The 24768-nt window shown below is 44.4% G+C and overlaps 1 protein-coding gene across 2 annotated transcripts in view; it reads left to right on the top strand.

Moving 5' to 3' along the window:
• MAP3K2 (mitogen-activated protein kinase kinase kinase 2) overlaps positions 1–24768 on the top strand; it is a 2021635-nt gene that overhangs the window by 1683695 nt on the left and 313172 nt on the right. For both annotated transcript variants that reach the window (XM_044075108.1, XM_044075107.1), the window contains exon 15: positions 17221–17369. In XM_044075108.1, the coding sequence (XP_043931043.1) occupies positions 17221–17369 (149 nt within the window). The remainder of the gene's footprint in view (positions 1–17220; positions 17370–24768) is intronic.

The following is a 24768-nucleotide window of genomic DNA, read 5'->3' as shown; positions in this document are numbered from 1 at the left end:
GTTTCAGAACCGAAGTCTTCAACTAAAGCTAAGTACCCCATTGGGGAAACTTTTTCTTGCTCCTTACTGATGTCAGTAAAAGTTAATAATTGCATTACTTGTGGGAAGCAAATACCTAATAAGGATTTTCATTCATACTGTATTCCTTGCCTAGGCCCAGATCATAACGTGCTTTGCTGTCGGTTTTGTGCTAGATTTAACCAATGCACTATTAAGCGTCTGTATATTTTTGCTTCAAAATATTTTGGATCCAGATTTAATTACCCTGAAATGTCGTTGGTTAGCAATCCAACTACCGGAGTTCACAAAAAACGCAAAGAAAAAGACAGAGACAGACCGTCGAGGTCCAAAACCAATGACGAAGCTTCTCCTAAGCCAGTCGCCGGTACTCAGTGAGGTGCTTTCGCAGCCTCTGATACCCGCTACTTTTGAGTCGCAGGCCTCTACTGAGACCCATGCAGAGTCTGGTATGCCGCGAGATTCTCAGAGTATTGATCCCATGGATGTCTCTCCGTTGGATGGGTCTGGAGCCGCTGAGCAGGCACCGGCTTCTGAGGGTGTTTTCAGGCCTCAACATTTTTATATAAAACAGACGCCAGCTTCAAAAACAAGATCAAAAACATCTTCTAAATCTAAAAAAACGATGCTTGAGCCACGTGCTCAGGCCCCTATGCCTAAAAGACTGATTATCAAAATGGCTGAGGACTTAATTACCTTGATCAGGGGTTCCAAACTCCCCCCCCCCCCCTTGCTAAGAGGCCTAGGCAAGACACTGATTATCAATCTTCAGATCAGGTTTCCATTTCTTCTGATTCCTCTTCTGATCAGGAATTTTCAATTCCTCCCTATGAGGATTTGAGGATTCAGATGCAGAAGAATCCATCCCATCTGCATCTCCTCCTGAGGATTATTCTTTTGGAGAAACCTTGCATAATTTAAGGGAACATTTTCATTGGGAGAGTCAGGATTTCTCTGAATCAAAAAAGAGGCTTAGAGATTTCCTTCTTCTTCCTCAGCATAGGCCTTTGGCTATACCTCCTGTATTATACATTGTTGATGATGTGTTTTCGGAATCAAGCATGGCTCCTGATTCCCTACCTCCGGCTCCTAGTAAGCCAGACAGATATTACAGGGTTCCTGACTCCCACAAATTTCTATTCAAAAATCCTGCTGCTGATCCTGAGACTATCTCACAGGGTCCCAAAGGTGTAAAGGCCTCTACAGCTAAAAATCCTTCCCCCTCTGATAGAGATTCCAGGGTGCTGGATAGATGGGGAAAGAAGGTTTATACGTCTGCAACCTTGGCAGTTAGGGCCTTCAACTGCCAGTTTCATATGCTTAAATATCAACAGCATGTTATGGGCTTATTGAAACAGAAAATGATGTTGATTTCTGATTGTGTAGAAAATAAAGAATTACAGGAATTATTGCATGCAGCAGAACAGATTGGAAAGCATACTTTGCAATGTGGTTTTGATTCCTTGGAGGCCTCTTGCAGGGCCGCAGTTACTGGATCTGTGATTAGAAGGCATGCCTGGCTCAAGGAGCAACATTTACCTGATCATGTTAAAGCTAAATTGTTGGATGCCCCTTTACAGCATGATACTCTGTTTGGTAATAAGGCAGAAGAGGTTTTAAAGAAAATGGAAGACAAAGCTAAATCTATGCAAACTGTAAAAGATTTCTTACAAGTGCAGCCACCCAGGTTCAGTAGGCACTGGCCTGCTAAAAATTGGTCCTTCCTTGTTTCCAACAGAGCCTCTCAAGGGAAATCCAGGCACTCAAAAGGCTCTAGATACCAATCACAGGGTTCTTATAGGTCAAAGCAATGGGGTGCCTCCACCTCTAAATCTGGAGGAAACAAAGCACAACCTTTACAGTAAGCAGTCTCAATGACTTCCCTCTATCTTCACCAAGCACTTATCTTTTGGCAGCCCCCTTGGGGGGAAAATTAGCACTTCGTGCCCAAAATTGGCAGTTAATTACCCAGGACAAGTGGGTATTCAACATAGTATCCCAGGGGTACAGATTTCATTTCCATACTTTGCCAATTCCAAATGGTTGGCCAGATCTGCCACAAAATCAATGGGCAGAGGCTCAGAAACAAGTTACGTCCCTCATGGATATGGGGCTATTCAACCAGTACCAGAACAGGAAAAATGACAAGGTTTTTATTCAAGACTGTTCCTGGTACCCAGAAAAGACCATGCCTGGCGCCCAATACTGGACTTATCGATTTTGAACATGTTTCTGGACATTCCAAAACTCAAAATGCTGACTTTGCAACAGCTACTGCCTATGCTGGGCAGGAACGCTTGGTTAGTGACTCTAGACTTAAAAGAAGCATACCTGCATATCCCAATAAGGGAATCGTACAGAAGATACCTCCACTTCAAGGCAGGTTTTTTGCATTACCAATTCTCTACACTGCCCTTTGGCATATCTACTGCGCCCAGGGTCTTTACATAGTGCTTGGCACCAGCAATTACATTTTGCAGACAAAGAAGCATACAAATTTATCCTTATCTGGACGACTCTCTCATTCAAGCAGAGAACAAGGATATTCTTCTTCAACATCTGGCATTTGTAAAAAGGCTTCTAACATACCTAGGGTACACAATAAATGAAAAGAAATCACAACTGGTACCCTCTCAAATAATTACATTCCTGGGTGCAAGCTCGAATACAACTGCCCAGATGGCTTACCTTACGCCAGACAAACAAAGGCAACTGACAACATACTTCAAACAGATGGCAACAAAAACCCAGCTATCTGCAAGACCAATTCTGCAGGCTTTGGGGTTCATGGCATCCTGCATTCTACTAATTCCATATGCAAGACTGCATATGAGGAAACTTCAGTGGTACCTAAAAAGTTTATGGAGTCAACATTGTCACAGTCTGGAAACAATGATTCCTCTCATTCCCTGCCTACAACAGGAGTTTCTTTGGTGGGCAGAGACATGTCACCAAAACAAGGGACTGTCATTCACTGTACCCCCTGCCACCCAAACCCTAACTACAGATGCATCAGACTATGCTTGGGGGGCCCACCTGGCAGGGAGATGCATTCATGGCATATGGACCCCAAAACAAATGCATCTGCATATCAACCAGAAAGAGATGCTAGCTGTTCAGAATGCTCTGACAGCCTTCAAGGACTTACTTCATCCAGGACAACTTCTGATAAAGACGGACAACACCACGGTTATGTGGTACATAAACAAGCAGGGGGGGTACACATTCCTACCCCCTTTGCAGACTAGCCATGGCATTGTGGAACACAGCCTTGACTTACCAAGTACATCTTCAAGCTCAGTTCCTGCCAGGAAAACAAAATACTCTGGCAGACGACCTAAGCAGAAATCTTACGGACCCGCACGAGTGGAAACTGGATCCACAAATCTTCAGCATGGTAACACAGAAATGGGGGAGCCCAGATATAGAGCTATTTGCCTCTCCCCAAAATGATCAACTGGACAAATTCTGCACAAGGACTTATCACAGACAAGCTTGGAAAGTGGATGCCCTATCCTTCAGTTGGAAAAACCTATCAGTCTATGTCTTTCCCCCTTTGCCTCTTCTCTCCAGGGTCTTACTAAAGGTCAGAGAGGAAAAAACAAAAATGATCCTAATTGCTCCATACTGGCCTCGCCAGCACTGGTACCCAATTCTAAGGAATATGTCTCAACTCCCCTCCTTGGTACTTGCCTCAGATACCTCATCTACTGTCTCAGCAGAACAATCAAATTCTGCACGCTCAGCTCCAATCTCTGAACCTTGCAGCATGGCTGATCATTTAATTATTCAAACAACACCTCTCAGTAAATCTGTAATGGATGACATGTTGGATGCCAGAAGGCCTAGTACTAGAAAATCGTATGCTGATAAATGGAAAAGATTCTGTTCTTGGAACCAAGCACAAGGAACAGACACAGCAAAACCAAATATCCCTCAGATTTTACAGTACTTGACTGAGATGCTTGACAAGGGCCTATCTTTTTCTTCCATAAAAATCCAAGCCTCTGCCATCTCGGCTCATTACAACACGGAGCCTCCCATCTTTTCGCATCCTCTGCTAAAACAGTATCTTAGAGGGGCCAAAAATTTAAGGCCTCCCAGAAGATCACCAACTCCTGCATGGGACCTCAAATGTGTGCTGGAAAAACTCACCCTGCCTCCTTTTGAACCAGCAGCTACTGCGGATATAAAATTTTTATCATGGAAAACACCTTTCCTTTCCTTTTGGCAATCACTTCAGCAAGAAGAGTTTCAGAACTACAGGTTCTCATGGCTGTGGAGCCTTTTATTACATTTTACCCAGACAGGGTGTCCCTCAGGACCAATCCTTCCTTTATGCCTAAGGTGGTATCCAGTGTGGCTCTTAACCAAACTATTCACCTGCCAACATTTTACCCAAATCTGCAGAACAAGGGGGAGCAGATTCTGCATTCATTGGACGTACACAGACAACTAAGATTCTACTTAAACAGGACCAAATCTCTAAGAATGTCTGAGCAACTACTGGTGGCATTTGCTTCAGGATCAGAGGGGATGGCTATATCAAAGCAGACTATTTCTAAGTGGATAAGCCACTGCATTCGTTTCTGCTACTTGCACCATGGTAAACCTGTGCCCAGGGGAATCGGGTCTCATTCCACCAGGGCTGCCTCTACCTCAGCAGCCTTTCTCAGAGGAGTTCCAACCAAAGACATTCTAGAAGCTGCTACTTGGAGCTCTGTTCATACCTTCACAAAGCATTATCATTTGCCTGTCTTCTCCAAATCCAGGGCAAGCTTTGCCACTGCAGTTCTGCAGGGCCTTATAGCCACTCCTAATGCTGTTTAGTTCCATCCTCCCATCCATAGCTTTGGGATTCTACCCAAATGTAATGACTGCAACAGTGAAACACGAAGAACATAGTACAGTTGTGTATACTTACCATAAATGTAGATGCTCGAGTGCATTCACTGTTGCAGTCCGGGTTACCCACCCACCATCCCCCTTTTCTATAACTTCTCTTTCCTTCACTATATTCTAAAGCCTTTGTGGTGTATTTGCTTTTAGATGAAGGTAAAGTTTATGTTTCTAAAAGTGCAGGTACTTATATTGCTGTTCAAATATATATATATATATATATATATATATATAATATATGTATGTATATATTTTTGCTCCCCATTTGGGGGGCACCTGACATCTGGGGCAAGAAAAACTGAATAAAAGCATGTTTTATACCCCCTGACGACCTGACGTCATGGAAGAGGAGACAGCAACTGACGCAGGATCCAAGACTTTGTTATTCAGGCCGACTGAGGGCAACCTGCCAGCAGATCACCCCAAATGTAATGACTGCAACAATGAATACACTTGAACATCTACATTTATGGTAAGTGTGCACAACTGTACTTTGCTAATCACAGCCACGTACATTGCTTATAGATCTCAAGACACATGTAACACACCACCAAACTTTCCCATTATACTACCTGTAGCCCTAACCAAACCACAAACACTCATTAACAAACCAGTAATGGCATTAATTCATTACAGTCATTGCACAGAAAAAAACAAATCCTGGCAATGACAGTATTGAAGCAAAGCAAGTAATTCATGTGCCCTATTAATAATTTATAAAAACATGGAACAGCTAAGCCAGCTCTTCTAATAACCCCCACTATACATTACGTACATTTATGTAACTCTGCATTCACTCAGTTTCACATTGCTTTGTCAGCTAAATGTGCATTCAGCAAAGTGGAAGGAACTCTTGGATGTCCTTCTATTCATATACTGCTGTATTCATGACATCAGGGTGTTTGCCTTTGGTGAACTCTCGCATGTCCGGCCGTTATACAAAAGTTAAATGCTACCACTAGGGTGCGCATGACATCCTGCACCTCTCTTGGATGTCGATCGTAAATGGACGTCGGGTATAAAGCGGACGTCAACACACTCCAACCAACGAGCTCTCAGATCCTCCAACAAACTCTTACTTAAGGTGTTCAACTCCCACAACCAACACTGCAACTCTCTCTATTCCCATAACATATCCAAACTCTCTAACTCCCTCCCAGAAACCCTAAGGAACATATCCTCACATGATCAATTCAAACCACTACCAAAACACCTCCTTAGCAACCAATGGCTATGCTCCTGCCACTCCCCTGCTTAAACCCACTCTCCACTCTTGTTAGCTACTCTCAAACATCCTCTTCTGCTTCTTTTGTAACTTATTTCGGCTCCTCTACCACCTTTACAATCAGCTCTCTCAACTTGTAAATAATGCTTTACTTCAGCTTCTTGTTTATTCACTACAAAGCTGCTCCATTAGTAGATTGTTTCCCACCATCATGTTGTGTATGTTCAACAAGGTAGATCTTGCCCTAGGATCTAGACCAGTAAACACACAATTCTCATGTAATATTTCTTCTTGATATATGATGTTTCTGATATTGTAAAAATGCAAACTATCTTGATATGTTATGTTTTGATATTGTAAAAATACATACTATTTTGTGATGTTTGTTTTTGATTTGTAAAATTGCATTCCAATTTGATAATCTGTGTATCTAAACATCTACTTGTATTGTATTTTTCTGTGGAGCTTTTCCCCCCGGGCCTCCACTGAAAATGGGCCTCTGGCCCAGTTGGACATTCCCGGTCAACAAAATGTAATAAACAGGTAAAAAATAAAACTTCTACCTGTGTGACTGCCAGCTCCAGTCGGCACGTTGCCAGTAGAAGCGTTTCTTCATCCAACTTCAGATAAGTTCTCCTTAGGGGTTTTCTGTTGGTTACTTGCTACTGTTTTTTTTTAAATGTCAGGAAGGGCAAGTGTAGGTGTGGAAGGCAAATTCCACATAAGGATTCTCATGAGCTCTGCCTAGGCCATGAAGACAACCATACCATTTGTAGTATTTGTCAGGCCTTTGTCCCCAAGACCCTCAGAAACCATCTCATGGCCTTAATACTATACCATGAAAATCAGAGACTCAGATGTCTAGCTTCCAGGATGGACCTGATGTCAGAACCCTCGGACGAGCCCCCAGTCAAGAAGGCCAAAAAGAGTAGGCCCAAACAGACTGCTGTGCCCTCCACTCCAGCTGTTGCTCTCGAGGCCTGTGAAGGCCTGGAGTCTGAGCCGGAGTCCCCGGAGCTTCCTTCGGTGGAAGACCCAGAGGAAATCTCTCATTTCCCTGAGGTCACATCCTGGAGGGAATCTTGGGCGTCCGATTCAGTCGCTGAGGGGGACCCAAGGCTCATTATATCTGAGGGTCCACTTGACGTCTCCCAAATCATAGTATGTGAGGACATAGTCTCTGATGTAGTGGAGTGTCAGCCAGCGTCCAGCCCTCCAACCCTCCACTGCATTTCTGAATCCTCTCCCCCAGACACCCATAAGAAGAGGAAACAGAAAACTAAACCTATTTCTCAGCTTTTGCCTGCTTCACCTGTCGACCAGAGTCTGGATTGGCAGGCCTTCACCCAAGGCCTGCTCACTGCCTGTCTGGCCTTGCATCAGGGCCCGACGCCTGCACATACCCCCATGCCCTCTACTCCTAAGGGACCTGCTCCAAACATCTCTTCTGCAGAACAGGATTCATCAGACGATGAATCCCTAATCTATAATTCTCAGATCGCTTCTCCTCTGGGATATGCTTCACCAGATGAGGAGTCCAGCGTCACGGACTCCGCTGGTGAGGACCTCACCTTTGGTGAGACAATTGGAAAGCAGTCAGGTCACTCAGACCCAAAAGAGATACTATGAACTCCGACAACTGGAGTCTCCCAGCCCTTCTGCTGTGCCCCCAGTACACCCTGCCTTTCTGGATGCCTTCTTGGCTGCTTCCAAAAATACTGACTCACAGCCCCCAGCATCCAAGCATCCAGTCGGATTCTGAAAGGTGCCCAAGGAGGGAACCTTTCTGTATAAAGCCCCTTCTGCAGACCCTGCAGTTATTTCTGTGACCACTGACAAAACCTCAATTACTACCATCCTCTTCTCTACTGCCCACTGATAAAGAGAGCAGAATGATGGAGCATCTGTGAAAGAAAGATTATACTTCTGCAACCCTAGCAGTAAGAGCAATCAACTACCAGATGCACATGGCCAAGTATTCCTAGGTTCTCTTGGAAGATGTGGTCAAGCAACTGGGAGAGCTCCCTGACTCTTCTGCTAAAGCCAAGATTTCCTCTCTCCTGAACTACTGCACACAAGTGACCAAATGCTCCATCAAGTGCAGCTGTGATGCTGTAGAAGCATCTGCAAGGGCTGCCGCCTCTGGATCTGTCATCAGGAGGTACTCCTGGTTAAGACTGCAACCTCTCCCGATGACATAAAAGCCAAGCTGCTAGATGCTCCCCTGGATAACAAAAACATGTTTGGGTCAGCTGCTGCTGAACCCTTTAAGACCCTCCAGACCAAAGGCAAGGAACTGCAGGAATTGAGACATATCGTTGTCTCCCCAGTTCCATGTTTTCAAAGAAACTACCCAGCTAACACTCCTTTTGTTAGGTCCTCATCTAAGAGAATGCAAACTAAACCTAGAAAGGACCACAGGAAGCAGCACTCCAGGTCTGTCTCCTCTACTCCATCCTCTAGTCTTTTTACGGAAAGCTTGGTAATCTGTGACTACCAGGCCCTCCATCTAGACACCCCTCTTTCGATGTGCCTCTCCCTTCCCACTTGGAAGTAGGTTACCCAGGACTTCTGTGTCCTATCTGTCATAAAACAGGGATACTTCATGACCTGAGAGACCACACCCTCTCCCAAAGGCATCACTCCTCTGCCCAGAGACCAAATCCCACTTTTCCCCCAATCCTGCAGGAACTTCTGGCTGAAGGAACTATTCAAGAGGTCCCGCCCTCTGCAAGAGGGAAGGGATTTTACTCAAGAATTTTCCTGGTCCCCAGGAAAGAAGGTCCATGGAGGCCCATCCTGGACCTATCCCACCTCAATACCTTCCTCCGAGTCCCCTGCTTCAGGATGCTGTCTTTCCCTACCCTTCTTCCACTTATTTTGCCTCCGGCATTCCTAGTGTCCTTGGACATAAAGGACGCCTATATGCACATTCTTATTCATCCACTATTCAAAAAGTACCTTCGCTTCTCAGTGGATTCTGCATGCTATCAGTTTTGTGCTTTACCCTTTAGTCTTTCTACGGCCCCAAGAGTATTTACAAAATGTCTGGCCCAGTCATGGCCTTCGCCAGGATGAAGGGAATACAGATTTTTCCCTATCTAGATGACATCCTTATCTAGGCTACGTTCCATGGCCCTGCAACACCTACGATTTTCTTCATGTTTCACTGTTGCAGTCATTACACTTGGGTTATCTTGCTGGCAGGCTACCCTCAATCGGCCTGAATTCCAAAGTCTAGGTCCGGCGTCAGTTGCTGTCGCCTCTTCCCTGACGTCAAGTGCAGCAGGGGTTTAAAAGATGCAGCCGACGCCATTTTCCTCAGTCTTTCTTGCCATGCGGTGCCCGAAGCATAAGCAGTTCGCAAGTGCCGGTCGGCCAACTCCTGAGATTTTCCTGTTCGAATTTCAGATCCGAAGTCTTCATTAAAAGCGAAGTACCCCGTTGGGGAAACTTTTTCTTGCTCCAGACCGATGTCAGAAAAAGTTAATAATTGTATTTCTTGTGGGAAGCAAATACCTCATAAGGACTTTCATTCTTACTGTATTCCTTGCCTAGGCCCTGGCCACGACGTTGCTAGTTGTCGGTTTTGTGCTAGATTTAAACAACGCACTATTAAGCGTCGGTACGATTTTGCATTACACTATTTTGGCAGAAGATTTAATTATACGATGTCGGGATAGCCATCCGACTACCGGAATTCACAAGAAACGCAAAGAAAAGGACAGGCATCTGAGGTCCAAAACCAACAACAAGGCTTCTTCTAAGCCAGTCGCCGGTTCTCAGTGAGGCGCCTTCGCAGCCCCTGATGCCCGCTACTTTAGACTCGCAGGCCACTACCGACTCCCACGTGGAGTCGCCTAGGCCACTGGAGGCTCAAGGTATTGGACCTTCGGAGACTATTCCCTCAGATGGGTCCGGAGCCGCTGAGCAGGCATCGGCTTCTGAGGGTGTTTTCAGACCAACTCAATTATACATTAAAACGACTTCAGCTTCAAAGGCAAAGACTAAAGCACCCTTAAAGACAAAGAAACAAGTACAACAGCCTCTTGGACAGGCCTCCATGCCCAAAAAACAGATGCTCAAAATGGCCGAAGACTTGATTACTTTGATCAGGGGTTCCCATCCCCCACCTGATAAAAGGCCTAGGCAAGAGGCAGAATATGAATCTTCTGATCAGGTTTCCATTTCATCTGATTCCTCTTCTGATCAGGAATACTCTCTTCCTCCCTATGAGGATTCTGATGCTGAAGAATCTATCCCTTCAGCCTCTCCTCCTGAGGATTACTCGTTTGGGGAAACCTTGCATACCATGAGGGAGCATTTCCACTGGGAGAGCCAAGATTTTTCAGAATCTAAGAAAAGGCTCAGAGACTACCTTTTACTACCACAACACAGGCCCCTAGCTATTCCGCCTGTGTTAGACATTGTTGATGGTGTATTTTCAGAGTCCAGTCTGACCCCTGACTCCTTACCTCCAGCTCCTGTTAAGGCCAGACAGGTACTACAGGGTTCCTGACTCTCATAAATTCCTTTTCAAAAACCCTGCTGCTGACCCAGAAACTATCTCTCAGGGTCCCAAAGGGGTCAAGGCTTCTGCTGCAAAAAACCCTACCCCCTCTGACAGGGATTCTAGGGCATTGGACAGATGGGGAAAAAAGATTTACACTTCCGTTACCTTGGCTATAAGGCTTTAAACTGTCGGTTTCATATGCTCAAATATCAGCAATATATTATGTCACTGCTTAAACAGAAAATGTTGACAAATTCTGAATGTGCAGAAAACAAAGAAATGCAGGATTTATTGCATGCAGCTGAACAAGTTGGAAAGCATACTTTGCAATGTGGTTTTGATTCTTTGGAGGCCTCCTGCAGAGCCGCTGTTACAGGTTCTGTCATCAGGAGGCATGCTTGGTTAAAGGAACAAAGTCTGCCTGATCATGTCAAAGCAAAATTATTAGATGCCCCATTACAGCATGATACTTAAATGTGTTAAAGCATGGTGTTAAAGCAGAAGAGGTGTTAAAGAAAATGGAGGACAAAGCTAAATCTATGCAGACAGTTAAGGATTTCTTGTAGGTTCAGCCTCCAAGATTTAGCAGACACTGGCCTGCAAAGAATTGCTCCTTTCCAGTGTCAGACAGACCACAAAGGGGTAGATATAGACGCCCAAGAGGCAGATCCCAGCCCCAAGGCTCATACAGGTCTAAACAATGGGGTGCTTCTACCTCCAAAGGTGGAGGAGACAAATCACAGCCATACAGGAAACAGTCCCAATGACTTCCCCCTGCCTGCACCAAGCACTTATCTTCTGGCAGCACCTTTAGGTGGAAAACTAGCACTTTTTTCTCAAAACTGGCACATAATAACCCAGGACAAATGGGTCCTAGACATAGCGTCACAGGGCTATAAGTTTCACTTCCATACCCTGCCAAGGACAAACGGTTGGCCAGACCTGCCAAAACATCAATGGGCAGAGGCACAAAAGCAAGTCTCATCCCTCATGGACATGAGGACCATTCATCTAGTACCAGAGCAAGAGCAGGGACAAGGAGTTTTATTCAAGACTGTTCTTGGTGCCAAGAAAGGACAAGACCTGGAGACCAATACTGGACCTATCTATTCTAAATACATTTCTGGATATACCAAAATTCAAAATGTTGACTCTACAGCAACTTCTGCCCATGCTGGGCAAGAAGGCTTGGCTTGTGACTTTAGACCTAAGAGGCATACCTGCATGTCCCAATCAGACAAACATGTAGATGATACCTCAATTTCAAAGCTGGCTCAATGCATTACCAATTCTCTGCACTGACCTTTGGCTTATCTACTGCGCCCAGGGTCTTCACAAAGTGCCTGGCACCAGTAATTGTATTCTGCAGGCAAAGAGGAATACAAATATATCCTTACTTGGACGACTGCCTCATTCAAGCAGAGAACAAGGACATTCTACTACAGCATCTGGCGTTTGTAAAGAGATTTCTAACAGGCCTAGGGTACACAGTCAACGAAAAGAAATCAAAACTAGTACCCTTTCAAGAGATAATATTCCTGGGTGCAAGCTTAAATACAACTGCCCAGATGGCTTATCTCACGCCAGACAAACAATGGCAACTGACTACCTATTTCAACCTGTTGGCAACAAAGGCCCAGTTATCTGCAAGAAAAATTCTGCAGGCTTTGGGCTTCATGGCATCCTGCATTCTACTAATTCCATATACGAGACTGCATATGAGGAAACTTCAATGGTACCTAAAAAGTGTTTGGACTCAACATTGCCACAGCCTGGAAACAGTAATTACCCTCTTTCCCTGCCTGCAACAGGAGTTTCGTTGGTTGGCAAAGGCTTGTCACCAGAACAAGGGACAGCCATTCACTTTACCCCCAGCCGGGCAGACATTAACAACGGATGCATCAGATTATGCCTGCGGGGCCCACATGGCAGGAAGATGTATTCAAGGCACATGGTCCGCAAACCAAATGCATCTACATATCAACCAAAAAGAGATGCTAGCTGTTCAGAATGCCCTGACAGCCTTCAAGGACCTACTTCATCCGGGACAACTACTGATAAAGACAGACAACACCACAGTCATGTGGTATATAAACAAGCAGAGAGGCACTCATTCTTACCCCCTTTGCAGACTAGCCATGACTTTGTGGGACACGGCATTGACTTACCAAGTACATCTGCAGGCACAATTCCTGCCAAGAAAGATAAATACTCTGGCAGACGAACTAAGCAGAAACCTCATGGATCCCCACGAGTGGAAATTGGATCCACAAGTCTTCAGCATGGTAACAGGGAAATGGGGATGCCCGGATATAGATCTATTTGCCTCTCCTCACAACTGCCAACTTAAAAAGATTCTGCACAAGGACTTATCACAGACAAGCATAGAAAGTGGACACCCTATCTTTCAGCTGGAAAAGCTTAGCAGTATATGCCTTTCCTCTGCTACCTCTCCTCCCCAAGGTACTCCTAAAGGTCAGACAAGAGAAGCCAAAGATGATGCTGATTGCCCCAGACTGGCCCCGCCAGCACTGGTATCCAATCCTAAGGAACTTGTCTCAATGCCCGGCTTGGACCTTGCCTCAAGTACCTCATCTACTATCCCAACAAAACAATCAGATCCTGCACAGCCAACTAAAGACCTTAAATCTGGCAGCATGGCATATAATGTAGTGATACAAAATGCACCTCTCACTAAAGCTGTAATGGATGTCATTTTGGAGGCCAGAAGGCCTAGTACCAGAAAATAATACGCTGGCAAATGGAAGAGATTCTGTGCTTGGAACCAGGCACAAGGAATTGACACAGCTGTACCAAATATTCCTCAGATTTTGCAATACTTAACTGAGATGCTGGACAAAGGCCTATCCTTTTCATCAATTAAAATTCATGCCTCTGCCGTTTTGGCTCATTACAGTACAGAGCCACCAATCTTTTCCCATCCCTTGTTAAGGCAGTACCTCAGAGGAGCTAAAAACTTACGGCCTCCAAGGAGATCACCAATACCAGCATGGGACATCAATTATGTTTTGGAAAAACTCACCCTGCCTCCTTTTGAGCCCGCCGCTACAGCTGATATAAAGTTTTTATCTTGGAAAACAGCTCTGCTCCTAGCAATAACCTCTGCAAGACGAGTCTCAGAGCTACAGGCACTCATGGCTGTAGAACCTTTTATCATTTTTTATCCAGACAGGGTTTCTCTGAGGACAAACCCGGCATTTATGCCTAAGGTAGTATCCAGTGTGGCCCTTAACCAAACTATTCATCTGCCTACTTTTTATCCAAACCCACAGAATAAGGGGGAGAGAATTCTGCATTCTTTGGACATACACAGATCGCTACTCTTCTACTTGGACATGACCAAAGCTTTCAGAAAGACAGAGCAACTACTAGTGGCATATGCTGCAGGATCACAAGGAAAGGCTATCTCAAAGCAGACTATTTCAAAGTGGATAGGCTACTGCATTCGTTTCTGCTATTCACAACATGGCAAGCCAGTGCCTAAGGGCATTAGGCCACATTCTACCAGAGCAGCAGCCACTTCAGCAGCCTTCCTCAGGGGAGTACCAAACAGACATTTTAGAGGCTGCTACCTGGAGTTCAGTGCACACCTTTACAAAGCACTATCATTTACCAATCTACTCTAAATCCAGGGCAGGCTTTGCCACTGCAGTTCTGCAGGGTCTCATAGCCGCTCCTGATGCCATTTAGCTCCAGCCTCCCAACCATAGCTTTGGGATTCAACCCAAGTGTAATGACTGCAACAGTGAAACACGAAGAACATAGTACAGTTGTGTACACTTAACATAAATGTAGATGTTAGAGTGTATTCACTGTTGCAGTCCAGGTTACCCACCCACCATCCCCCATATCTTTGCTGCAACTTATCTGCACTTCTCTAATCTATACAACCTATGTGGTGTATTTGCTTGTAGATGAAGGTACTATATATTTTGGTGCATGCATGTTTTATTGGCATATTTTTGGCCTACCCTTTTGAGGGCACCTGATATCTGGGGCAAGAAAAATTGAGGAAAATGGCATCGGCTGCATCTTTTATACCCCTGGCGCACTGACTTCAGGGAAGAGGCGACAGCAACAGTCGCTGGACCTAGACTTTGGAATTCAGGCCAACTGAGGGTAGCCTGCCAGCAGCATAACCCAAGTGTAATGACTGCAACAGTGAATACACTCTAACATCTACATTTATGGTAAGTGTACACAACTGTACTGTTCACTGTCTCCCTCCTTGCAGGCCTGGGATTTACCATAAATCCCAAAAACATCCTCCCTAACACCCTCTCAGGATCAGGTGTTTCTAGGATGTCTGATTTTGACAAGGGAAATGATGGCTTGCCTGCCAACAGAAAAAATCGTGAGCCTCACATCTTTCTTCCAGGGAATCCTTCCCCTCAAAACCATCTCAGCCAGGGAATTCCTCAGGGTCTTGGGATTCATGGCCTCCACCATCCTCATGGTCTCTGTAGCAAGGCTACACATGAGGAAGTATCAGTGGTATCTGAGAAATATCCGGAAACAACACCTACATCCTCTAGAGTTCACGGTCCCCATACTTCCTTGTCTGTCCAAGGAACTGAAGTGGTGGATCTCTTAAGATTCAGTCAGATCCGGGCCTGCTCCTATAGCCCTCACCCCCAAACCAAGACATGTTCACTGATGCTTCAGACACAGGCTGGGGGGGGGGCAAACCTAAGACATTGGAGAGTGAGGAATGCATGGACCCCCACTCAACAAAAGGATCACATCAGTATCAAGGAAATAGCCTTGATACTGGCTTTGGATATTTTCAAGGGTCTTCATCTCCTTTCACCCTAGAGACCTGGATCAACCTGTTTCCAAGCAAACTATATCCTCTTGGATGTCAAAAAAGATTTCCTTTTGTTACACCAACCATGGTAAGTCACTCCCAGTCCCATTTAGGGCACACATAACCAGTTCAGTGTCCTCCTCAGGGGCTTTCCTTAAAGGATTGTACATGGCTGCTATCCTTGAGGCAGCTACTTGGTCCTCAGTTCACACTTCAACCAGACACTACAAACTGGATATAGTCTCTAAAGCCAGGGCAGAATTTGCTAGTGCCATCCTCCATAGGTTTGTGTAAACTGCTTCTGGTCTGCCTCCCCTTCCTTAGGACAGGAGTTTTACAAACTCCCTGATGTCATGAATACAGCAGCATACGAATAGAAGGACATAGTATTGTTGTGTGAGAACTTACCATAACCTTCTCTTCTATATGCTGATGTATAGCTTCTCACCCAGCCTTCCCCCCTCACACTTGCCTGATTCCAGTTTCCTGGAGTAACCACTCTGTAGTCGCTGATTCCAGCGGCATTCACTTCTGAAGAGGTGCATGCTGACGTCCACTTCATACCCGACGTCTGTTTACAACCGATGTCTGAGAGACAGACAGGATGTCATGCGCACCCTAGCAGTACCATTTAACTTTTATATAACGGCCGGACATGCGAGAATTCACCAGAGGCAAACTCCTTGATGTCATAAATACAGTAGCATATAGAAGAGAAGGACATCTCTAAGGTGATGGTAAGTTCTTACACACCAGTACTTTCTGTCAGTACACAGGTATGTATGAGGTATTTTATAACTGTGTGCTCATGCATACACATATGTAAATTTTTTTGGTTTTGTTTCTGAGAAGTAGCAAATGAGTTTAGGCATCTTATGGTGACACCTCTTGTGTAGCTTCCAGTGCTGGTGTTATTCAGACTGGGATCACTGAAGAGGATTGTGTGCTTCATCTAGACTGAAAAGCGTGTGGATCGTGGATCGTCCACCACTGATCTGGAATTTCATAGCTTGGCAAAAAGGAAGTAAATAAAACTTTATCCAGGTGAGTATAAGGAGAATCATGCTGATCAGGGAAAAATAAAATGATCGAAGGACACAAGTTCAATATAAAAACATTAACAAACTAAAACCACCTTTATGCAGAGAGGCAAGCCCCCACATCCAAAAGGAAAATAAGGTCTGCCCTCACGATGAAAAAAACAAGAAATGAGAAGAGAAAAAAAGTTTCTTGAGGCAGAGACAAGTTGTGCACCTAACACACACACATACAGTTATAAGTGTGTATTAATTCATTATTGGAATATGCAAATGTGATATTGTTAATGCCTTAATGCAGCAATAGGGTTTCAAAATGCAAAGTATATGGAACAGACTAATCATAGGGACAAGGGTGTACCACAAGTTCATAATTCTATTTTGTAATAGAATACTGTTAGCCCATGAAACTGCAAGGGGTGGTAACTCATGTAGGATCTATATCGGAGCCATAGTGGGGAGAAAATTATTCAATACTACTATCCCTTTCTTGTTTGTCCATTGTTGTATCTGTTGCATTTGCTGGAACTCCAAGTAAAGAGCTAAAACATAAGTGCAGTCATTTGCTCATCTGACACATTTTCAGTTATCCTCTACAGATAAGACAGTGCATGTTTCCTTTTTTAAAGACCATAAAGTTAACTGAAATTTTTCTTTCAAGTTGTTGCAGTAACACAATCTTCTTAAACTATATTTTCAGCTCCACGTGCACCAACAAACTGGAGGTTAGGAAAGCTGCTTGGTCAGGGTGCTTTTGGCAGAGTGTATTTGTGTTATGACGTTGATACAGGAAGGGAGCTGGCCGTGAAACAGGTTCAGTTTGATCCAGATAGCCCTGATACAAGTAAGGTAAGAAAGCATAGTAGCTAATCTGCTGCTTCTAATATTTTCTATTGCTTTAAAATTTCATGAGATAATAAGACCAGATTGTGCTTTTGTAGTTATTTTTTGTTGTAGTGCATCTTTCAGGCAAGTCTGACTTGTCAATTTTAATCTCTTCCAACTGAGTGGCCAGAAGTGTCAGGTAGTTGTCCACAGTAGTAGCTGTAGAATGTATTTGACTGATAAAATTTACTTTCATGAGTAGTCTGAATCAGACATTGTCTAGGGATTTTCCCCTTTCTTAATGTGTAAGTGAAGGGTTTCATTCACTTTTTGTTTAACCATTTTTTTGTTTAAACATTTCTTTGACCACATTTTCTGATGACAGATTTTATCATCAGTATACACTGCTGATAGTTTTGAGTGAGTTATACTATGTTTGACAAATTTTAGTTATAGTTTCATTGAAAACAGTTTGCCATTTGAAATAGTTTAATGTATGCATTAGGTTTTAGGCTTTCTGAATTTGTAAAAATATGCAGTACATTGTAATTAAGTCTTGCCCATAATATTTTGGATTTTGTAAGTGCCTTTGTCCTACATGCATCTTGCTTTTTATGATTTGTGTAACAGTTATTGCTGTGGTAAGGGAGCTTATAATGTAAAATAAATGGCTTTGTATTTAAGGCCAAAGCTGGGGCTTCAGTAGGTGTGCTGATGTTCTTCGTGTTTCACTGTTGCAGTCATCACATTTGGGTTATCGACTTGCAGTAGCCCTCAGTCAGCCTGATTATCAAAGTCTTGGGTCCGTGTCGGTTGCGGTCTCATCTTCTGTAACATCAGGAAGTCAGGGGTATAAAGCATGCAGCCGACGCCATTACATCAGTCTTTATTGCTGTGCAGTGCCCGAAGCAGAAGCAGTTCGCAAGTGCCGGTCGGCCGACTCCTGAAATTTTCGTTTTTGAGTTTCAGAACCGAAGTCTTCAACTAAAGCTAAGTACCCCATTGGGGAAAGTTTTTCTTGCTCTAAACCGATGTCAGTAAAAGTCAATAATTGTATTTCTTGTGGAAAGCAAATACCTCACAAAGATTTTCATTTGTACTGTATTCCTTGCCTGCTGCGGTGGTGGTGGTGCGGTAGTGTTGTCGCCTCACAGCAATACGTTGTCCCATTCGATTCTCAGCTAGAGCATCTTCTGTGTGGAGACATGCATGAATGGGCGTACCTTCGTTGAAGGTTGTGCGTCAGGGCTGGCAAACTCGGCACGTAAAAGTCTACTGCCAGTCATTAGCAGACCGAAGTTCCGCTGTGGCGACCCCTAACCGAGAAAAGCCGAAAGACACAAACAAAACTGTATTCCTTGCCTAGGCCCTGACCATGACATACCTCGCTGTCGGTTTTGTACCTTATTTAAGCAACAAACTATTAGTTGTCTGCAAATTTACGCTTCTAAATATTTTGGTACTCGGTTCAATTATCCAGATATGTCTTCAGTAAAACATCCGACTACCGACATTCTGAAAAAACACAAAGATAAAGACAGAGACAGGCTGCCTAGGTCCAAAGCTGCCAACTATGCTTCTCCTAAGCCAGTCACCGGTACTCAGTGAGGTGCTTTTGGAGCCCCTGATACCCGCTACTTTAGATTTGCAGGCCTCTACTGAGACCCATTTGGAGTCCGGTATACCGCGAGATGCTTCAGCTGTGGAACCTGCGGATGTCTGTACCTTGGATGAGTCCGGAGTCGTTGTGCGGGCACCGGCTTCTGAGGGTGTATTCAGGCCTACTGACTTGCATTTTAAACCGACGCCATCTTCTTCTTCAAGGCCTAAAACTCGAACCATGCCTAAAAAACTGACGCCCAGACCGCATGGTCAGGCCTCTTTGCCTAAAAAACAAATTATAAGAATGGCTGAAGGAACTTACTTTAATCAGGGGAAGCCAACCTTCCCTGTCTGAGACCTAGGACTGAATTTGCTTATGATACTTCTGACCAGGATTCTGAAATTTCTATTTCCTCTGATGACCAGGATTTACCCTTCTCTACCTATGAGAATTCTGATGCAGAGGACTGTATTCCCTCTGCCCCCCCCCCCCCCCAAGGATTTCTCTCTTGGTGAACCCTGCATACTCTTAGGGAGCACTTTCGCTGGGAAACCCAGGATTACTCTGATTCTAAAAAGAGGCTTTGGGATTTCTTACTCCTGCCCCAACACAGGCCTTTAACTATCCCTCCTGTACTAGACATTGTTGATGATGCCTTTTCGGAATCTAGCTTGGGCCCTGACTCTTTACCTCCTGCTCCCAGAAAACCTGATAGATATTACAGGGTTCCTGACTCACAATTTCCTTTTTAAAAATCCTACTGTGGATCCTGAGACCATTTCACAGGGACCCAAGGGCATTAAGGCTACTACTGCCAGAAATCCTACCCTCTCTGATAGAGACTCCAGTGCGCTGGATAGAAGGGGTAAGAAGGTATACACTTCTGCAACTTTGGCCATTAGGGCCTTAAACTGCCAGTTTCATATGTTAAAGTATCAGCAGTATATTATTGGATTGCTTAAACAGAAAATGATGTTGATTCCTGACTGTGCTGAAAATAAGGATTTACAGGATTTAATGCATTCTGCTGAACAGGTTGGAAAGCATACTTTGCAGTGTGGTTTTGATTCACTAGAGGCATCTTGCAGGGCTGCTGTCATTGGGTCTGTACTTAGAAGGCATGCTTGGCTTAAGGAGCAATCTTTGCCAGATCATGTTAAAACTAAAATTGCTGGATGCTCCCTTAAATCAGGACCGCCTGTTTGGCAACAAAGCAGCAGTTCTTAAAAAGATGGAGGAAAAAGCTAAATCTATGCAAACTGTTAAAGATTTCCTACAAGTACAGCCTCCAAGATTTAGTAGGCATTGGCCCTCTAAGAATTGGTCTTTTCCTGCCTCTTCCAGGCCTTCTTAGTCCAAACCCAGAACCAGCAGAACACCCAGGCTTCAGTCCCAGGGGTACGCACGGGACTAAGCAGTGGGGGGCTCCCACTTCCAAATCAGGGAGTAGTAAGACTCCCCCCTATAGTAAACTGTCTCAATGACTTAACTTTAAAACTTCCAAGCACTTCTCATCTGACTGCTCCTTTAGGGGGAAAGATTGCTCAGCAGGCAAAAAACTGGGAACTCATTACCCAGGACAAATGGGTTTTAAATATAGTTTCCCAAGGATACAAATTTCACTTCCCCATGTTACCAACCCCAAACGGTTGGCCAGATCTGCCCCCAAATCAGTGGGCAGAGGCTCAAAAGCAAGTACCCTCTCTCTTAAGCATAAGGGCTATTCAAACTGTACAAGAAGAGGAAAAGGGACAAGGTTTCTACTCAAGACTTTTCCTAGTACTCAGAAAAGACAACTCATGGCGTCCTATCCCGGACCTTTCTATCTTAAACACCTTTTTGTTGATTCCAAAATTCAAGATGCTAACTCTACACCAGTTACTTCCTATGCTAGGCAAAGATGCCTGGTTGGCAACACTGGATTTAAAGGAAGCCTACCTGCACATCCCAATCAGGGAATCTTGCAGAAGATACCTACGCTTCAAAACAGGCTACATGCACTATCAGTTCTCTGCACTGCCCTTTGGCTTATCTACTGCGCCCAGGGTATTCACAAAGTGCCTAGCTCCAGTCATTGCATTTTGCAGGCAAATAAATTTTCAAATATACCCATACCTGGATGATTGTCTAATTCAGGCAGAAAGCTGGGACATACTTTTGAATCATCTGGCATTTGTACAATAGGTGCTAACTTGTCTGGGGTACACCATAAACGAAAACAAAGCACATCTGGTACCCTGTCAAAAAATTGTATTCCTGGGAGCAAGCTTGCACACAACTTCCCAGATGGCTTTCCTCACGCCAGAGATTCAAATTAATTTGACAACTTACTTCAAGCTAATGGCCACAAAAACCCTGCTATCTGCAAGGCAAATACTGCAAGCCTTGGGGTTCATAGCCTCCTGCATTCTACTAATTCCATATGCAAGACTGCATATGAGGAAACTACAATGGTATCTAAAAAGCCTATGGTGCCAACATTCTCAGGATCTAGAAGCAATGATTCCTATCATACCTTGCCTACCGTTAGAGTTCCTTTGTTGGGCAGAGGCCTGCCACCAAAGCAAGGGACTACCATTCACTCTACCCCCTGCCGCCCAAACCCTAACAACAGATGCATCAGACTATGCATGGGGAGCTCACCTGGTAGGGAAGTGGATTCAGGGCAAATGGAACCCAAGTCAAATGCACCTGCATATCAATCAAAAAGAAATGTTAGCTGTACAGAATGCTCTGACAGCCTTCAAGGACCACATTCTTCCAGGACAATTAATGGTGAAGACGGACAACACCACTGTTATGTGGTACATTAACAAGCAGGGAGGTACCCATTCTTACCCCCTCTGCAGACTAGCCATGGCTCTGTGGAACACAGCCTTGAGCTACCAAGTGCATCTACAGGCTCAAGTCCTGCCAGGAAAACTAAATACACTGGCAGACGAACTAAGCAGAAATCTCGTGGACCCACACCAGTGGAAACTGGAACCAAAGACTTTCATCATGTTGATAAACAAATGGGGGAGCCCAGATATAGACCTGTTTGCCTCCCCCCAGAACTACCAATTGGACAAATTCTGCACAAGGACTTCCCACAAACAAGCTTGGAAAGTGGATGCTCTGTCCTTCAGCTGGAAAATTCTATCAGTTTATGCCTTTTCCTCCTCTGCCTCTCCTCTCCAGGGTACTACTAAAGATCAAACAGGACAAACCAAAGATGATACTGATTGCACTAGACTGGCCACGCCAACACTGGTATCCCCTCTTGAGCAGTTTGTCACTGCTGTTTCCATGGCACCTGTCTCAGACCCCTACCCTGCTGTCATAGCAGGAGAGCCAGATTCTGCACCCTCAGCTTCAAACCCTGAACCCGGCAGCCTGGCTAATTACCATCTCTCATTAAACAAGTGCTGGATGTCATTTTGGAGGCATGGAGGCCCAATTATGCTGAAAAGTGGAAAAGATTCTGTGCCTGGAACCAAACTCAAGGGAGAGGCACAGCAGCGCCCAATTTACCTCAGATTCTTCAATACTTAACTGAGATGCTTCACAAGGGCCTTTCTTTTTCCTCCATCAAAATTTACGCCTCAGCCATTTCAGCTCATTACAACACAGAACCACTCATCTTCTCTCATCCACTGCTCAAGCAGTTTCTCAGAGGGGCCAAAAACTTAAGACCACCCAGGAGAGCCCCAATTCCAGCCTGGGACCTTAACTGTGTATTGGAAAAACTCACTCTCTTCCTCCTTTTGAGCCAGCTGTAAGTGCAGAGTTAAAATTCCTTTCTTGGAAAACAGCCTTCCTTTTAACAATCACTTCAGCAAGAAGGGAATCTGAATTACAGGCTCTTATGGCAGTGGAGCCTTTCATCATCCTTCATGCGAACAGGGTGTCCCTCAGGACCAGTCCCTCCTTCATGCCCAAGGTGGTATCCAGTGTGGCTCTTAATCAGTCCATTCATTTGCCAACCTTCTTTTCTAATCCACAGAACAAAGGGGAATGGATACTGCACACCTTAGATGTGCACAGACAACTTAGATTTTACTTGGATAGGACTAAACCTCAAAGGAAATCTGAACAACTGCTGTGGCATTTGCTGCAGAGGCAGAGGGGAAGGCTATTTCAAAGCAAACCATTTCTAAATGGATAGGCCATTGCATTCATTTCTGCTGTAAGCACCATGGAAAACCTATCCCACAGGGGATTAGACCCCATTCAACCAGGGCTGCATCTACCTCTACAGCCTTTCTCAGAGGTGTCCCTACCAGGGACATCCTAAGAGCTGCTACCTACATACTTTCACCAAGCATTACAATTTACCAATTTTCTCTAAATCCAGAGCTGGTTTTGCCACTGCAGTCTTGCAGGACCTTATAGCTGGTCCTAATGCTATCTAAATTCCTCCTCCCATCCTTAGCTTTGGGAATCTACCCAAATGTGATGACTGCAACAGTGAAACATGAAGAACATAGTACAGTTGTGTACACTTACCATAAATGTAGATGTTAGAGTGTATTCACTGTTGCAGTCCTGTTTACCCTCCCTCCAGCCCCCTGACGACTTTTGGTTATACCTCTACTCTCCTTTACTATGCTTTTAGGCTTTTTGGTGTATTTGCTTTTTTGTTGGAGGTACAGCCTTGTGTATGTATGTATGTATCTATACATATATATATATATATATATATATATATATATATATATATATATATAGATATATATATATATAGATATATATATATATATAGATATATATATATATATATATATATATATATAGATATAGAGATATATCATCATCATCTTTCGGATTTTCCCGTTGGGGGTCGCCACAGCGGATCATCTCTTTCCATTTCTTCCTATCTTCTGCATCTTGCTCTGTCACACCAACCGCCTGCATGTCCTCTCTCACCACGTCCATAAACCTTATCTTAGGCCTTCCTCTTTTCCTCTTACCTGGCAGCTCCATTCTTAGCATCTTTTTCCCAATATACTCATCATCCTTCCTCAGCACATGTCCAAACCAACACAATCTCGTCTCTTGCTTTGTCTCCAAACTGTCCAACATGAGCTGACCCTCTAATATACTGATTCCTAATCCTATCCATCCTAGTCACACCGAGTGCAAATCTTAACATCTTTAACTCTGCCACATCCAGCTCTGACTCCTGCCTTTTTGTCAGTGCCACGGTCTCCAACCCATATAACATAGCTGGTCTCACTACCCTCTTGTAGACCTTCCCTTTCACTCTTACTGGTACCCGTCTGTCACAAATCACTCCTGACACTCTTCTCCGCCCATTCCACCCTGCCTGTACTCTCTTCTTCACCTCTCTTCGACATTCACCATTACTCTGAACTGTTGATCCCAAGTACTTAAACTTGTCCACCTTTACCAACTCTACTCCCTGCATCCTCACCATTCCTCTACACTCCCTCTCATTTACACACATATATTCTGTCTTAGCCCTGCTGACCTTCATTCCTCTGCTCTCTAAAGCATATCTCCACCTCTCCAGAGTCTCCTCAACCTGATTCCTACTCTCACTACAGATAACAATGTCATCTGCAAACATCATAGTCCACGGGGCCTCCTGTCTGATCTCATCTGTCAACCTGTCCATCACCACTGCAAATAAGAAAGGACTCAGAGCTGATCCTTGATGTAATCCCACCTCCACCTTAAACGGATCTGTCACTCCCACTGCAGTCCTCACCACTGTCACACTACCCTCGTACATATCCTGTACCACTCTTACATACTTCTCTGCCACTCCCGACTTCCTCATACAATACCACAACTCTTCTCTAGGCACCCTGTCAT

Source organism: Protopterus annectens, chromosome 6.part0 (genome assembly GCF_019279795.1).
Source record: "Protopterus annectens isolate FY-2018-M chromosome 6.part0, PAN1.0, whole genome shotgun sequence".
Lineage (NCBI taxonomy): Eukaryota > Metazoa > Chordata > Ceratodontiformes > Protopteridae > Protopterus > Protopterus annectens.
This window is presented reverse-complemented; position numbering and strand designations above follow the sequence as displayed.